Source organism: Oryx dammah, unplaced genomic scaffold, assembly GCF_014754425.2.
Source record: "Oryx dammah isolate SB20612 unplaced genomic scaffold, SCBI_Odam_1.1 HiC_scaffold_7, whole genome shotgun sequence".
Lineage (NCBI taxonomy): Eukaryota > Metazoa > Chordata > Mammalia > Artiodactyla > Bovidae > Oryx > Oryx dammah.
Genome location: NW_024070191.1, coordinates 34874587 through 34892063, shown reverse-complemented (window position 1 = coordinate 34892063; position 17477 = coordinate 34874587). Strand labels below are relative to the sequence as shown.

At 47.1% G+C, this 17477-nt stretch overlaps 1 protein-coding gene across 1 annotated transcript in view; it reads left to right on the top strand.

Moving 5' to 3' along the window:
• SFRP1 (secreted frizzled related protein 1) overlaps window positions 1–3385 on the top strand; it is a 40894-nt gene extending 37509 nt beyond the window's left edge. The window contains exon 3 of the mRNA XM_040243117.1: window positions 1565–3385. Coding sequence (XP_040099051.1) covers window positions 1565–1887 — 323 coding nt within the window. The 3' untranslated portion in view covers window positions 1888–3385. The remainder of the gene's footprint in view (window positions 1–1564) is intronic.
• The last annotated feature ends 14092 nt before the right edge of the window (window positions 3386–17477 follow it).

Below are 17477 nucleotides of genomic sequence, written 5' to 3'. Positions count from 1 at the left end.
GTACCTTCTGTGTGGAGTTGTTAGGTTTCATGGAGGAGGTGCATGGAGAATACTCAACACGCTTGCTGACATCCAGATGCTTTCCTAATCACTAGCTACTGTTCTGTAGCTCAGATTCAAGTCTTTCCTCATGGAGTGTGGGTGGAAGCTTGGAGCTATTTAAAAGAGAGGGCTTGGTAATTTGGAATTCAGAGGAGTTCAGAGGATGGACATACCATCTGGTGACCAGGATCTAGAAATGGTTTCCAACTCCTTTGGGGCAATCCCTGGCCGGCCAGTTTCTGGGGGGAGCTGATTGCTATGGGGATGCTGTTTGTGTTCTTGGTGCATTTCCAATTACAGGACGCCTCCACGCTAATTTACCCTCCCCAGTTAACCCTGTGTAGCCAGCACAGCAGCATGTTGTCCACACAGTGACACCTAAGCACTGTTGGCTCAGGCTCCGTAGAAACAGAAAGATGAGGAGGTGGAGTTGGCCGAAGGGTTGGCTTTCCCTCTCTGTAGGGAGTCAGGCTGAGAATGGAAGAAGGCCGGGTACCATGTTGGAACTGAGGAACCGCCACCTGGATTTATCAGACGCCCACCAGGACACTCTCCAGTGGGTTGAAAGGTCCAAGTCGAGTTTGGTTCTGTGGGTCTACGCTGTGGATAGGAAAGCCCATTAGTGGCGCCATCTAATGGTTGATGAGTGGTGGACAGCCTGTCAGTGGTACCTGTGGTCTGAACTTCCTGGAGGCACCGTGGTTGGGACCACAGTCCCAATGCTGAAGTCGGACACTGATGTTTGATGCAGTTAGCTTTCCCTTGCTGGCAGCACACACATAGGTCTTGTCTGTCTTATTTCCAGAGCCTGAATTTTAGGTCCTTTGGATGTTAAAAAAAAAAAAAAACCCAATAACTTTCTCCTAAAAAAAAAAACAAAACAAACTCAGGGTAAGTTTTTTTCTTTGAGTGCTGAGGTCTGTACCATTAGATTATATGGCCTTGATTGGTTTAGAGGGTCCCCTTCTTCTCTTGAAGCATTGTATGACCATCTGAGACCCAGAGTGTTTAAAAAGAAACACATGATTTGGTTTTGAACATCTGAGCCACTCATGACATCCTGGGGCAACTATTAAGATACCATCAGATACACCAAAAATAAGAGGCAGAATCTGTGTGTGAAGGTCGCCTGAGACCTTGGTTCTTATCTATAGAATAGATACATATAGCCTCCCTCTTTGAGGTGCTCTTTGCTTTCTATTTCTCCTGCTCTTCAGCCCCCAGGTGGGTTGTGGTTGCGGATGAAAAGCCGTGTTTTTTTTTTTTTTTTTTAATTGGAGTATAATTGCTTTACAATGTCATGTCAGTTTCTGCTGTACGACCAAGTGAATCAGCTATATGTGTACATACGTCCCCTCCCTCTGGGACCTCCCTTCCCCCAGCCCCATCCCACTCCTCGAGGTCATCTCAGAGCCCCAAGCTGAGCCCCCCGTGCTATCCAGAAGCTCCCCACTAGCGTTTTGGAAAGCCGTGTTCTAAAACTCTCTCCTCTCCGCTTCCCCTCCCTGCCCTTGCCCTCTAGCCCTGAGGATGAAAATCAAGGAAGTGAAAAAGGAAAACGGCGACAAAAAGATTGTCCCCAAGAAGAAGAAGCCCCTGAAGCTGGGGCCCATCAAGAAGAAGGAGCTGAAGAAGCTGGTCCTGTACCTGAAGAACGGGGCCGACTGCCCCTGCCACCAGCTGGACAACCTCAGCCACCACTTCCTCATCATGGGCCGCAAGGTCAAGAGCCAGTACCTGCTGACGGCCATCCACAAGTGGGACAAGAAAAACAAGGAGTTCAAGAACTTCATGAAGAAGATGAAGAATCACGAGTGTCCCACCTTCCAGTCGGTCTTCAAGTGATTCTTGGGAAGGGGGGGGCGGGTTGGGGAGGGAGCCCCGGGGGAGGGGAGGGGTGAGGGCTGAGCGGACGCCCCTGGACCCCCGGTGGTTCCCCCGGCACCCCCTTGCTCCTTTGAGGTGGAGGGCTGCGTAACCCAGTTGCTTTGCAGCATCAGTGACCCTCCCGCCTTCCCCAGGCTCCAGCCCCCGCCACAGGTAGAGCCGATATTTAAAGCCGCACGCCCAGGTGAGAAACCCACTTAGATTAGGAAGCTTCTCAAGACCTACACGTGGAGCAGCACATCCCCGGGGGGAGAAAGGGAGCTATAGGCCTGCCGGGTCCACCAGAGACACAGTCACTAAAAAAGGCAACGCTGCCGGCCCAGAAAGGGGGCTGGCGGCCAGAGCTAGCGAGGGCAGCAGACGCTAGCTTCCGCCACGCTCTCCGTGTCACTGCACACCATTTATGGACCTATCAGCTAGTCTGTGCCTTTGGAACTAGAAACTTCTAACTCTTGGCAAAATGCTTTCCGTTCCAGAGGAATTTTCTCTTTCTGTCCATTGTTCAGACAGAAACAAACACACCACCACACTCACCATGAAGATCAGCTCCAGAGAGTGACTGGTGCGGGGAGGGGGAGCTTGAGAAATAGCCCAAGAGAGTGCAGTGCCTGGCCCCCGCCTCCGTGTGGTCCTTGACACGGACCAGCCTGTCTCGGATGCCCTGGAGGTGGTTACCATCAGACCCAGCCGTGATCTCGCCTCCTGACATGTGGAGGGCAGCACAGGCCTGCCTGGGTGACAGAGGTGATGACTCAGACTGGGAAGGCAATTGTTAGTGGTTTTCAAAAAAAAAAACAGAGTTAAAGGAGAAAAACAGAAAAAAAAAAAATTTAGAACAGTCCAGCAAATTGCTAGTCTAGGGCAAACTGTCATTGGGTGAAGAGCTTATTAATCTAATTCCCTTGTTTGTTTGTTTCACATTATTTTAAAGCAACCAACAAACCCCCTGACTCTTCAAGGTTTTTTTTATTTGTTTGTTTAAAAAAGTCTCCATGGAGCATTTGGAAAGGTGTGGCAAGATGGGGAACTCTGCATGCCTTTGAGATCACTTTCTAGCTGAACAGCTGTCTGTCTGGGTAGTTTCTGTGGGAGGTGGATTCTCCTAAGCATAGCTGTGGTTCTCCTTCCTGAGGGGTTCTGGGTTACCCTGGGCCCAACACCACGCTAATTTAAACTCACAGTGTGCCCCACTCCTGTCTTTCTTGTGAAGAATGGATTCCTTTGAACTTAATTGCCTAGAGATCAGAGACAGTCAGAATAGGCTGCCTGCCTGTTCTCCTGCACTTAACAAAATATTTTGTTTTCATTTCTGCAGAGGGAAAGTTAAGCTACAAAGGTCCCCATTCCAAGGAGGGAATTTAGAAAGCAAAGCAACTGCGGTTTTTCCCCAAGGGCCCTAAGCTAATTCTCACCCCCGTTGTGTTAATAAGTGATGTACATAAACCCATTCATGGAAGCAACTTGACTCCTCTTGTTCAATGTATAGGAAGTAATTCCCCCCCAAAAAAAATTAATGTTAATTTCTTCCTCACATCGGATTCTTAATTCTCTGTAACACCTCGAGGATTTTCGTAATTGTCCCTCTGGGTGAATCTGATGCCGCAGTGGAACTCAGGCTCATCAACCCCGTGGCTCCTTCTGTTAACTTTCTAAAGTACAGTCTGAAAACCAGCCTGCCAACCTTGTTACCTACTTAAGGGTTATCCTGATCTAATGAACCTCTGGCAATTAGTGACCCATCGTTTAATACATTTAAAAAAAAAATTCTCTCTGACCTTTAATCATAAAGTGTTGGGGATTGTATGTGATTTGCCTATAATTTTGGATGATTTTTTCAAAAAAAATGTGTGTGTATATATATATTAGTGAATTAGAAATATCCTCCTTTCCTATTGTCAACTGAAATTCAGAGCAATTCATGAAAGCCTGGATCTGGGTCTTAGTTTTGATTGATTAACCCAAAAGCTCAGTGTTCTTATGTATCTGCTTGTTTGGACAGAGGGTGTCATGTCACAGGGCCTCTTCAGGGTGGGGGCCTTGGGAAAGCTTCACGTGGGGCACAGCAGTTACTCTAGGAAGGTTATCAGTGAATAGGTAGACTCTAAATGGAAATTCTCAGGTAGGAAGCGGTGTTTTCAGATGAGAGTTCAGAATAAATTGGAAATGTGAATTGCAGCTGCAGGTTTTACCCGGGTCACAGAGCCCCGGACCTGAGGTTCCCTGTGGACGTGGGACAGCCTGGGCTGTGACCCGTCAGCCAGTTTAGGGTGAAGAGAGGCTCTGGGTCCAGAGCTGCATTGGATCACAAACCATTGTTTTTCTCAACAAAGGATATGCCGAAACCAACTTGGAGATTCGTGGGCTTGCTCACTCCTTTCCAGAAGAGCGGTGTAGGTGATTTGGTAATCATCGCTAGTGCAAAGATCGTCTTCATAAACGTTTAAAATCATTATCCTGGGTGGAATCCAGAGGGGTCATGGGCAAAACTCAGCTAAATCTTTGAGAAATATCAGTATTTTCCTTAGCAGACAGAAAGTGAGGTGAGAATTCCAAGAATATTTTATTTGTAGAGCACCCTGCATCACCCTTGGCTTTGGGTGGCTGTGAATTAGCACCAAGGGCTCCCTAAGGCATCTGGGTCTGTAAATGACTGAGACCCCATTGTGCAAACCTAGAATCTGTCTTTTTCAGCAGACTCCAAGTACCCAGTTGCTGTGCCATAAGTGTGCGGATGTCTTGGGCTTAGGAGCTCTGTTTTAGAAAAGGTTCCCCTGGAACAATGTGCTGGTCCCCTGACCTGTCACCAGCAGATACATAGGACACAGATGAGATTCCTGTTTCCTCTAGTTCCTCCATGTAGCATTCCTCTTATAGAACCTAAATCTCTTATAAATGCTTTGAATACTGTGAAAATGTTTTACATTCCATTTCATTTGTGTGTTTTTTTAAAACTGCATTTTACCAGATGTTTTGATGTTATCACTTATGTTAATAGTAATTCCCATATGTGTTCATTTTATTTTCATGCTTTTCCTGCCATGTATCGATATTCACTTGACTAAAATCACTCAATTAATCAGTGGCAATGTGCATGGTGACTTCTCCCCCGCCCCGCAATGGCACACCGTTTACCCTCCTCCGCCACACACATACCCCTTCTCTTCATTTTTTCCAGGGATGTTTTCTGGCCCCCATTCGATACTTTTCACATGGTAATGGGGCATGGTGGGATAGCAGAGTGCCTGGGTGCCCCAAGGCACCAGCACCCCATCCCATGTATACCACCTGCTCCCCTGCCTGAATCACTTCCAGAAGTTTCTCCTGGCTGTGTGTTCCAGATCAGAGAGAAGGTTAAATACTTGCTCTCCAAGAATGTATTTTTCAACCCTGCCTGAGTTTCTTTTCTATGTTTTTGGTTTCAGATGCTCTTTTCCCTCCAGGAATTCAATGTTAAAATTCCAACTAAGATTTGAAAACCCTTTGGTATCTAGAGTAAGCCTTAGAGGAAACCATATCTTCCCTGTTAACAGATGAGACGCTCAGATGGGAGATGGCTAAGTTTGCTCAGAGAGTTTGGGGCTTCCAGGTCACCGGCGTTGCTGGAACCAGACCCAGTCCTGGGGGAGCAAGGTCTGAATCAGAAGGTCTGGGTCCTCCCTCTGGACCCAGGCGGTGCACTTGACAAGCCCAGCTTGTCTCATCTAGGCTACAGGTTTCTTGCCTAAGGAGTTCTTCGGTGTGACTTTGTATTCTGTGAGCAATAACAGTGACAATTTCATCTTGTTTTCTGATTAACAAGGCACTTCCAAACCTCAGACAACTGGCAGTTTTGTCCAGAAGTGAGCAAGTTCTCCCAAGTGACCCCCAGACCACACCTAAGCACAGAGACACATTTTTAAGGCTTGGTATGAAGACTTGCAAAAATTCCATTAAGTTTGCTCCAGGAGCAAAGATTTCCCCATACTTAGGCCAGCCTGACCAAGGAAAAGATTGACATTTCCTTTCCGTTCCCCTCTGGCTGATACGGAGAATCTCTTAAGCTGGGTGTGGGTGTCAACGTCATCCCAGTGGAACCCCACCACTATGACCCATACATTCTCATTGCTCTTGTGAATATTTAAAAATCAGATCACCAGAAAAATGGTGAAGTGTGTGTACAAAGGCATTCCAGCGTCAGCAGCTGGTGTAGTCCTGGAGTTTGGGTGTACAAGGGTCAGGACTGCCTGAGCCTCATGTCTAAAAGACCCTCTAGCACCAGGAAGAGCAGCTTTGCCCTCAGGGTGCATAGCACTCACACCTCTTGAAGGAATCGTACAGGTGCTTTTCAACTCGGGCTGAAAGAGATCAAGGATCAATATGTTATCCAAGGTAGGTGGGTCGTCTAAGGCAATGATGAAGCCAGAAGTGCTAGCAATTCATTTTCTCTCCTGAGAAAGAGAAATCTGTACCAGCCATCCTACAGTACTCAGAGGAAATGAGACTCATTCTTAAGTCTTAGCATGTGTCACCGAGGGGAGCTTGCTAACGTGTGGTTTCTGCTGTCCAGTCCCAGATATTTAGATTCAGGAGGTTTGCCCTGGGGCCTTAGGATCTCAGCTTTGAACTAGTGATCCAGGTTTACCAGACACTAGCAGTCCATGGGATCGTTCTTTCCATAACATCCTGTAGGACATAAGTGGCTTGGGGTTGAGAGGTGGACAATTATTGTGGCATCTCCTTTCCCTATCTACAGGGCTTCCCAGATGGGGCAGTGGTAAAGGCAGGGGACAGGAGTTTAATCCCTGCGTCAGGAAGATGCCCTGGAGTAGGAAATGGCAACCCGCTCCAGAATTCTTGCCTGGAAAACTCCATGGACAGAGGAGCCTAGTGGGCTACACTTGCGAAGTGTTCAAGGGGACTGAGTGTACACGGCATCCCTCCTTTTTCCTACTCACACGCTTCGGATTGCTGCAGCCCAGTCTGAAGTTCTATTCTTACTAGGTATTAATCAAAAGAGGTACATCAGGGAGGGGATGAACCTGCTGCTGCTGCTGCTAAGTCGCTTCAGTCCTAACTCTTTCCTTTACTGCGAGTACATCAGGCTCTCCCAGAGGGCTTCTCAAAACTCTAACGAGCATGTGAGTCACCTGGAGACTGCGTTAAAATGTAGGTTCTGATTGGACAGATCTGAGGCCGGTTGGAGTTCTGCATTTCTGATTGGCTCCAGAGTGAGGGGCAGAGCTGCCGCTGCTGGTCCTGGGAGGCTCCAAGCTACACAGAGAAGGGCCGCCCGCTCAGCAGAGTCCTGGCTCCCAGTGGTACTAATGCCATCTTTTGGGTCAGGACTCAAAATATTAACCAAACTTTGGGATGGAAAGAAAAACTGCAGGAGTCGCAGTTAGAAACTCAAAGCTACGAGCCCATTCTCTCCATCCACTCAGAGTTCACTTTTGTCTTAGCTTCCCAGGGGGTGATTCTTCAACCCCCGTCCCCGAAGTCTTTTCCTTAAAAAAAAAAAAATTGCTCAGCAAACTATTAGCCATCCTGCTTCTGCTCTTTAACCAACCTTCCCCCACTCCTCATTCACCACCAGGCCCGGCCCACTGCAGGGGCCTTGGAATTCACCTTCAGCTGGTGTTCCCCTCCACCGCCCAACAGTATCAGTATTTGAGAACAGAATGGGAACCTTCCATGTTGGGATGCTCACATCTGCACAGCTTCAAGCTCAGGTTATGGAAGAGGCCACGAAAAGAGGGGTGGAGGTGGGGGGATGAAGTGTTTGGAGGGGAAATCCCACCTCTTTGATAAATTGAGGCCAGCCTGCCCAACAGGGCTGATTTACTGGGGGACCAGGCGTGAGGAATTTCTGTCAGTGAAGGCCCAGTAAGGCTGCTCTTTGTAGGCTTGGGGAAGATGGGTACCAGAGCAGGCTGCAAATAGGAGCCCAGAGCGCCTGTGTCTTTATACATCTGTGGACTATTTAGATAAGTGGAGGCTGTACTTAATCACCGAGAAAGTTGTTTGCTTAAATAAAGGGAGGGAAAGTTGCATGTGTGCATTTAAGGGCAGGGAAGGAGGAGGTGGGAGGTAGGAGACAGGATCCAGCTATTTTTCCACAGCTGAAACCCCACCACGTGGTTTAAATTAGGATGACCTTCCCATCACCTGAGCGCTGGAGCTGGTGGATGGGGCAGGGGTGAAGGATTCTGAAATCTCGCGGCCCTGCCCTCTGGCATTTCAGCAGAGCTTTGCTGTAGGCATCTATGAGCTACAAGGACTGGTTTTACCTTCTCTCTTCCTTGGATTTCCCGAGTCCTGAGCCCTGAAATGGCACTCTCCAGGAGCCTAGCAGTCCATCAGCCAGCCAGGTGGAATCCTGGGCTGGAGGCTGCTCTGAGATTCCCTGGAAGTCAGGACTTAAAGCCATCAGACCTCAGAACTGCACATTGCTGCTGCTTCAGTCATGTCTGACTCTGTGCGACTCCATAGATGGCAGCCCACCAGGCTCCCCCGTCCCTGGGATTCTCCAGGCAAGAACACTGGAGTGGGTTGCCATTTCCTTCCTCAATGCATGAAAGTGAAAAGTGAAGGTGAAGTCGCTCAGTTGTGTCCAACTCTTCGCGATCCCATGGACTGCAGCCTACCAGGCTCCTCCGTCCATGGGATTTTCCAGGCAAGAGTACCGGAGTGGGGTGCCGTTGCCTTCTCCTAGAACTGCACATTAGATTTCCTTAAAAAGAGAGAGAGTGAGAATTAGAAAGAAGAGGATACCCCATCTTGAACACGGTCCCATCTCTGTTGTACCTTTTAACAATTCACACCAACCATCACCATTACTCTTTGTACCCGGGAAAAGATTGGAGGTGGAAGGTAGTTTAAGGGTCTCAGTTTCCATTTTTGCCCTCGAGTCCCCCAGAGAGTTTGTGCAGATCTGGGTAATTTAGCCTCTTTGCTTAGAAGATTGAGCCCATTGTCTGAAGGAATAAAGGCATCGTATGCCAAAACCCAAGTGCGTATTTCACAGTGTGGCCCAGAGACAGCCAGGGTGGGTTCCCCAAAATTAACTTGATTCTTCGGGGGTCATCACTCTCTCCCAAGGGTGGCGGCAGAGGCCACTGGGAGTCCAGCTCTGGCTGCCCATCCTGGCAGGTTACTCAGTGAGATCTAGCAGCAGTATACCCCCCTACCCCCGGCAAAGCAAATCAGACCCTGGGCTGGGCCAGGCTTGGGGAAGACCCCTAAGGCCCCTGCAGAAGAGGAAGTGGAGGACGAAGAGGCAGCTTGGAGATGGTTAGAGGAAAATTGAACCCCAGCCTGTGATGCTCAGTTAAGTCCGACTCTTTGTGACCCCACTGACCGTAGCCCACCAGGCTCCTCCGTCCATGGAATTCTCCAGGCAAGAATATTGGAGTAGGTAGCCATTCCCTGCTCCAGGGCATCTTCCTGACCCAGGGATTGGACCCAGGTCTCCACACTGCAGGCAGATTCTCTGATGCCTGAGCCACCAGGGATGCCCATAGCTTCCTAGAGCTTCCCAGCTCTGCCATTGGCTCACGGACCCCTGCCACGTGTAAACTCTCCATGCCCTCCCATAACTCCCTCGAGCTCCCTCCATACTTTCAGATGTCACCTCTCTGCAGGCTGTTTAAGATGTGGAGGTGGAGAGGGATGATGAAGGCATCCCCTGATGGAGAACACACAGGGACAGTTGAGGTGGACAGCAAGACCCAAACACTTGCTTTTACTTCCCTTTAATGCGTTGGAAGGAAAGAACTCACCTTTAAAACCCTAGGAACTAGCTTCACCGTGTTGTGAATCTTGATGAAAAGTAGGACGGCAGTGGCCTTTGTCAGGCCTCTAGCAAAATATTCAATAATTGCAACCTAGACCCTCCTCCCCTGTGATTCTACCTCCAGTCTTGAGCCAGAGAGCCCAGCTCTGCATTGGGGATCATTCTTCTCTGGGTCTGAACATTTCCTATCAGGATTTCACTGAACCTGCAGCAGGCCCAGAGAAAGTCCTCCTTCTTTTCTGACTCACTGTCTCCTTCCTGCCTGGTAGATAGAAATGTAATTTTTTTTTTCAAGAGAGAGGTTTTAACTGCAAGGGAAAGAGATCCAGCTTGAAATCAAGTCAAATGAAATTCATGTGTTTCAAAAGCACCCTGGCCCCACCCTCCCTACACACACAGAGTCACACATGTGCTCAGCGAGGGTCACAGCTCCCTCCCAGGAGAACGGTTTTTTTCAAAGTGCAAACAGCTCCGGGTCTCAATTTGTTGCTCTCGTTTCTATAATCACTGTGATGTGTTGGGATGATTGTGAGTGGCGTTGGGAATGTTTGTTCTCATGTAATTGCTTGTTTCCTACTGAAATTTCCATGTCAGACCCTTTCATTGTTCTCATTATCGCTTGCCTCCTATTCTGCCTGCCCGCCTGCCGAGGAGGCCGTCTGGGTGCTGCTGGTATTCTTGGTAGTTGGTATTGTTGGTATCGATTATGCAGCCTGGTGTCCCCCCCCACCGCCCCGCCCACCCAGGCAGGCTGTCAGGCGGCTCTCACCCACCAGCTACAGGATGTAGGGCTGTGAGCTCCTGCTCTGACTCGCCCCCCTGGAGTCCCAGATGCTGGGCCAAACGTGGGGACAATGGAGACAGGACAAGGGCCTGGCTTATTTCCTGATTTGGGATTAAGCTAAATGCACCCCCACCCCAAGTATTTCAGAGGAATGTGACCCCTGTGTGTCTTACTGTGTACTTAACTCATTAAAATGTTGATTTACAAGGGATGGGTGATGTACAAACAAGCCTCGGGGCCTCTATTCTGAGCCAACCATTTTTGTTTTTTTCATATGACCTTTTGTGAGGAGGGTAGGTGGGAAGAAGGAATGGAAGCTCTTGACTTTGAACCCGGAAGCCGCATGCCATCAGGAATGAAAATTGGATCAAAGGCAAAGAATTCCTACCTTTGGAATCAACCAGGTCTCTACTGGATAAGCCTCGTGTTTCCAGACCTGATCAGAACCACCTGGATTTTCTTACGGCCCAGTCACTGTCCAGGCAGCATGAAACATTTGAACTTGACCTGTGCTGAAAACGAGCCAGAGTCCATGAAAAGAGAGGCCAGCACCTGTTCACAGGAATAAACACTTATCCATAAGAACACTAGGAACTCTGGGATGGACACTCCATGCTTGTCTCTTTTCTCCTTCATCTGAAACTCCAGAGACCACCCCCCACAGACACTGATTTACTCCTCCAAGAAGCCCAACCATTCCAGGAGTTTAGGGTGCATTTTCTTATGGGTTACACACACAACTTATTTGGAATAAGGCAAAAGGATGATGACTTATTATAAATTTAGCCGATGGAGAGGGTTTGGAGAGAAAGGAACCCTCCTACACTTGGTGGGAATGTAAATTGGTGCAGCCACTATGGATTACAGTATAAAGGTTCCTTAAAAAAGTAAAAATAGAACTAACAAATGACCCAGCAATCCCACTCCTGGACATATATTCAGAGAAAACTCTAATTCAAAAGGACACATGTATCCCAGTGTTCATAGCAACGCTATTTATAATAGCTGGAACACGGAAGCAACCTAGATGTCCATCAGCAAATGAATGAATAAAGAAAATGTGATAATACATACAGTAGAATACTCCTCAACCATGAAAAGAAGGTAATATTGCCATTTGCAATAACACGGATGGACCTAGAGATTATCACACTAAGTGAAGTAAGTCAGAAAGACAAATACCATATGATATCATTTATAGTGGAATCTAAAGTATGATGCAAATGAACTTGTTTACAAAACAGAAACAGACTCATGGGCGTAGAGAACAAACCTGTGGTTACAGAAGGAGGAAGGAGGTAGGGGAGAGAGAAATTAAGAGTTTGAGATGAACAGATACAAGTATATGTAGAACAGATAACAAGATTCTACTGTATAGCACAGGGAACTGCATTCAACACATTGTAATAAATCATAATGGAAAATGATATGAAAAAATAATGTATGTGTGTATAACTGAATCATTTTTGCTGTACAGGACTTCCCTAGTGGCTCAACGGTAAAGAATCTGCATGCGATGCGGGAGACCTTGGTTCAATCCCTGGGTCGAGAAGACCCCCTGGAGGGAGGGCAAGGCAACCTGCTCCAGTATTCTTGCCTGGGAATCCTCATGGACAGAGGAGCCTGGCGGACTGCAGTTCATGGGGTCGCAAAGAGTCGGACACGACTGAGCGACTAGGCACAGCACATAACTGAATACCTTTGCTGTACAGCAGAAACCAACACAACATTATGCATTGACAATAATTTGATAAAAATAAAATCAGCCAGGCGTGCCTTCTCAGGCCACCAAACCTCTTTAGGAAGCCATGGGCTTTTGTCCACTTCTTATTTCCTTCAGCGGAAGAACTTGAACATAATAAGCCCTGAGCTGGTGTGTGGAGAACACATCTCTTTTCAGGGTGTGTATGGATGGTGTGCGGAGAAGGCGATGGCACCCCACTCCAGTACTCTTGCCTGGAAAATCCTATGGATGGAGGAGCCTGGTGGGCTGCAGTCCATAGGGTTGCTAAGAGTTGGATAAGACTGAGCTGCTTCACTTTCACTTTTCACTTTCATGCATTGAAGAAGGAAATGGCAACCCACTCCAGTGTTCTTGCCTGGAGAATCCCAGGGACAGGGGAGCCTGGTGGGCTGCTGTCTATGAGGTCGCACAGAGTCAGACATGACTGAAGTGACTTAGCAGCAGCAGCAGCATGGATGGTGTGTGTGTGTGTGTGTGAGTGTCAAAGTGTGCAGGAGTTGGTTTTGGGATGTTTGTGCTTGCATTGGTATTGGTGTCTGTGTGTGTGAGGTGGTTCCACTACCAGGCCAGGGGGGGCTCCCCCCACCACAGACCCCTCTTCTGCTAGTGTCTGCCACACCTGATGTAAAATGGGTGTTAAATTGTGCAGTGCCAACCTGTCTCGTATGGGTCCCTCTTGTTCCTGGAGTGTCTTTTAAACCCTTTAGCGTGTTTGTAGGCCCATGAGGTGTGCTAGTGTAATATACATTGTGCCGTATATTACATGTTATAATACACACGACACCTGCCTGATGGTAGTTCTGGGTCACCCCCTCCACTGTATTGCCAGCACTTGGGTAACTTGTCTTCATGGTTGAGAAAGAGAATGGATGGAAATAGCTGGACTTCTGAATCAGCAGATGGGACCCTATATGGGGTCCCCCAGAAAAAAAGGAGAGTTACTCAGAGGGAGTACTTCCTCACTTCCTGGGGCACCATTGTGTTGATGCTAGTTCAATTAAACTAGCTTTGCTTTTTTTCCACTATGAGAGGAAAGTGGTGAATTCATGCCAGTAGATTGGAATGTATTAAAAGTTGGTCTGCCTTCACAGAAAGTGTCCATCAGTTGCTGACATACCAAGTAAATTAGAGGAAAGCTGGCTTTCCAGTGTTTCTTTGGCAGAGGACCCAGCAACTGACACCGAACAGAGTTAGGACTCATAAAGCACAGAGCCAGGACATTCACGCTGAGCTCTTTCTTCAAAGATGCTTTCAGCTCCTTATCTTTCAAAGCCAGTAAATGTCCACGTTTGGCTCACTCCCCTGGGGACCCTTTATTGATTTTTTAGAAGGATCCCATCTGATGATACAAGTAATGGAGATCTGAACCAGCCAGAAAGCCTGGGATGTTTTCTCCTAAGTAAGTGGCTTGTTTTGGATCTTACATGTGAAGTTAATTCTTTAGAATTTCATGCTGTACAACTTGAAAATGTGTACTCATAAGGCACAGAAAAAACAAACAAACAAAAAAAAACAACCCAGCATCAAAACAAAACCCAACCAGCAACAACAAAACAAAGAAGCCAAAAACCTGTGTTAAACTCCTAAGTTTAACACAGGTCTGCAAAAAAAGAAAAAGAAAAGAAAAAAAGGATATCTTAGAACCTCATGAAAATTCTGACATGGGAAACAACAGAAAGAGAAGGTCAGCTCCTGTCCTGGTCCACATCTGCTTGTTGGGGTTGCTCTGAGATCCAGGATACATGTCAGCACAGAGTGTTATCTTGTTCTCTCCCTTAAAGATATCTTGAGAAGAGCCATGGTATTGCAATTGGCTAAAATCCTTTGCTTACAGGAAACCAAAGGGAAAAAAATGAATGAGTTGGATTACATCAAAATTTTAAACTTCTGTGCACCAAAGGACAAAGCAGAGTGAAACGGCAACCCACAGAATGGAAGAGTTTGCAAATCACACACATGATAAGGGGTTAAGAACTAGAGTATATATAGAACTCTAACAACTCAACAACGAAATGAAGAACCTTATTAAGAAATGGGCAAGGGATTGAGTAGTCATTTCTCTTTCCAAAGAGACATTTAAATAAGCACATGCAAAGATTCTCAACATCACTATTATCATTAGGAAAATGTGGATCAAAACTACAAGCTGGGGGGTGGTTGTGGAAAGTAATATGGCGGTTTCTCAAAAAATGAAAAATAAATTACCATGTGATTCACGCAATTCCATTTGTGGGTGCACACTCGAAAGAGCAGAAGGTAAGGTCTTGAACAGATATTGGTGCACTCATGCTCACACATTATCCACAAAAGCCAAAAGGGAGATCAGTGGATAAACAAAGCATGGTGTATCCATACAATGGAATATTTTAAAAGGAAGGAAATTCTGACACACACTCCAACATCAATGAAACTTGAGGACATTATGTGAAGTGAAATAACAGAGGAACAGAGTGTGAGTCACTCAGTTGTGTCTGACTCTTTGCAACCCCAGGACTGTAGCCCCCCAGGCTCCTTGGTCCATGGAATTTTCCAGGCGTGAATACTGGTATGGGTTGCCACTTCCTTCTCCAGGGGATCTTCCCAACCCAGGGATGGAACCCAGGTCTCCTGCATTGCAGGCAGACGCTTTACTATCTGAGCTACAAACTAACCACAAAATGACAAGTGCTGTGTGATCCATTTAGAGGAGATCTGTAGAACAGTCAAGTTCACAGAGGCAGAAAGCAGAATGGTGGTTGCTGGGGGCTGGGGGCCAGGAAAGCGGAGAGTTGTTTCACAGGTACAGAGTTTCAAGTTTGTCAGATGAAAAGGGAACAAAGTGAGTGTACTCAACCCGACTGAACTCTACACTTAAAAATGGTTAAGATGGTAAACTTTGGGAATAGACTGGTGGTTGCCAAGGAGGATGAGAGGAGGGGAGGAATGGGGTGGGAGTTTGGGATTTGCAGGCGCGAACTGTTATATACAGGATGCATGAACGACGAAGTCCGGTGGTACGACATAGGGAACTGTATACAATATCCTGTGATAAACTCTAATGGAAAAGGGTTTGAAAGAGAATGTATATATGTGTATAACTGAGCCACATTGCTGGACAGCAGAAATGAACGCAATGTTGGACATCAACTACACTTCTATAAAGAATAAAAAAAAAAGATGGTCAGTTTTGGTATGTATATTTTCCACATTTAGAAATAGTTAAAAAAAAATACTGTTCCATCTCTTCTGGGCGTTTCTAGGACAGAGGAGGGTTTCCAGAGCCCAGGAAGATGTGAGTTGGAAGCTACGGATGCAGCCGCCCCATATTTCTGAATTCCTTGCACATTTTCGTGGCCTCTTTCACGGAAGAAAGCCTCCCGGGGTGCTTTTTCCACCCCCTCTGCTCATCGCACTGGGGATTACAAGAGGAAAACAGCTCTGCCCAAAGTGAAAGTGAGCAGAATTCTCAGGGGGCAAGATTTTCCAACCCGGGCGGTTGAGCTCCTCCTCCTCCATCCCTCCACACACACACGCATGCACACTCACACACACTCACACACACACACACACACTCATTCTCTCTCTCTCTTACACACACACTGCACATACTTCCCAGCCAGCTTCAGCAGACGTCCTGTCCTGTACAAGATGACACCATTTCCCAGCACCCTGGCTGGACTGGGGTGGAGCCCTGAACGCACCCCCTGGGCCTCCAGGACTTGTTCTGGGAAGAAAAGGGAATCGGACTGCTTTGGGCTTCAGTGAGAAGCTCACAGCTTACCTGTGTGGCCCTGCTCCTTGCTGGTGGGAGAAAGAGGCTGAACCAAGGGCCCCTCCTCGGAGTGGACACATCCAAGCAACACTGTCCCTCAAGATGTAATAGGTTCTATTAACATTGCCTCCTATTTGCCATCTCTTCCCCACAGCTTCTGTTTATGTCTTTATTTTCCTTTTTTCCTTGCTGATTCTTTTCTGTCTTTTCTCTTTTCCATTCTTATTTTTTTTTAAAAATTTAATATGATGATTCTAAAATTTTAAATTTAAAATGAAGATGATTAAAAAATAATCTTCCATTTTCTTATTGGCATATAGTTGATTTACAATGTTGTGTTAGTTTCAGGTGTATAGCAAGTAATTCAGTTGTGAAAGTGAAAGTCGCTCTGTCGTGTCCGACTCTTTGCGACCCCACGGCCTTGGAATTCTCCAGACCAGAATGCTGGAGTGGGTAGCCTTTCCCTTCTCCAGCAGATCTTCCCGACCCAAGAAGTGAACTGGGGTCTCCTGCATTGCAGGAAGATTCTTTACCAACTGAACTACTGCTGCTGCTGCTGCTGCTGCTAAGTCACTTCAGTCATGTCCGATTCTCTGTGACCCCATAGATGGCAGCCCACCAGGCTCCCCGTCCCTGGGATTCTCTAGGTGAGAACACTGGAGTGGGTTGCCATTTCCTTCTCCAATGCATGAAAGTGAAAAGTGAAAGTGAAGTTGCTCAGTCGTGTCCAACCCTCAGCGACCCCATGGACTGCAGTCTTCCAGGCTCCTCCGTCCACGGGGTTTTCCAGGCAAGAGTACCGGAGTGGGGTGCCATTGCCTTCTCTGAACTGAACTACTAGGGAAGCCCAATTCAGTTATATATATATACATTTTTATATATGCTTTTCAGATTCCTTTCTATTATAGGTTATTCCAAGATATTGAATACAGTTCCCTGTGCTATACAGCAGGTCCTTGATGTTCATCTATTTTATATATAGTAGTGTGTATATCGGAGAAGGCAGTGGCACCCCACTCCAGTACTCTTGCCAGGAAAATCCCATGGATGGAGGAGCCTGGTAGGCTGCAGTCCATGTGGTCTCGAAGAGTTGAATACGACTGAGTGACTTCACTTTCACTTTTCAGTTTCATGCATCGGAGAAGGAAATGGCAACCCACTCCAGTGTTCTTGCCTGGAGAATCCCAGGGATGGGGGAGCCTGGTGGGCTGCCATCTATGGGGTCGCACAGAGTCAGACACAACTGAAGCGACTTAGCAGCAGCACTGTGTATATGTTAACCCCAAATTCCTAATTTATCCCTCCTTTTTCCCTTTGGTAACCATGTTTGTTTTCTATGTCTGAATGACTTTCCACTTTTACGAGTCTGGCTTTTCCAAATTCCACGTCTCAGTGATATCACACACTATTTGTCTTTTTGTGTAACTCATTTAGCATGATGTTCTCATGGTCCACCCTGCTCCCTGGTGGCTCAGACGGTAAAGCGTCTTTCTACAAT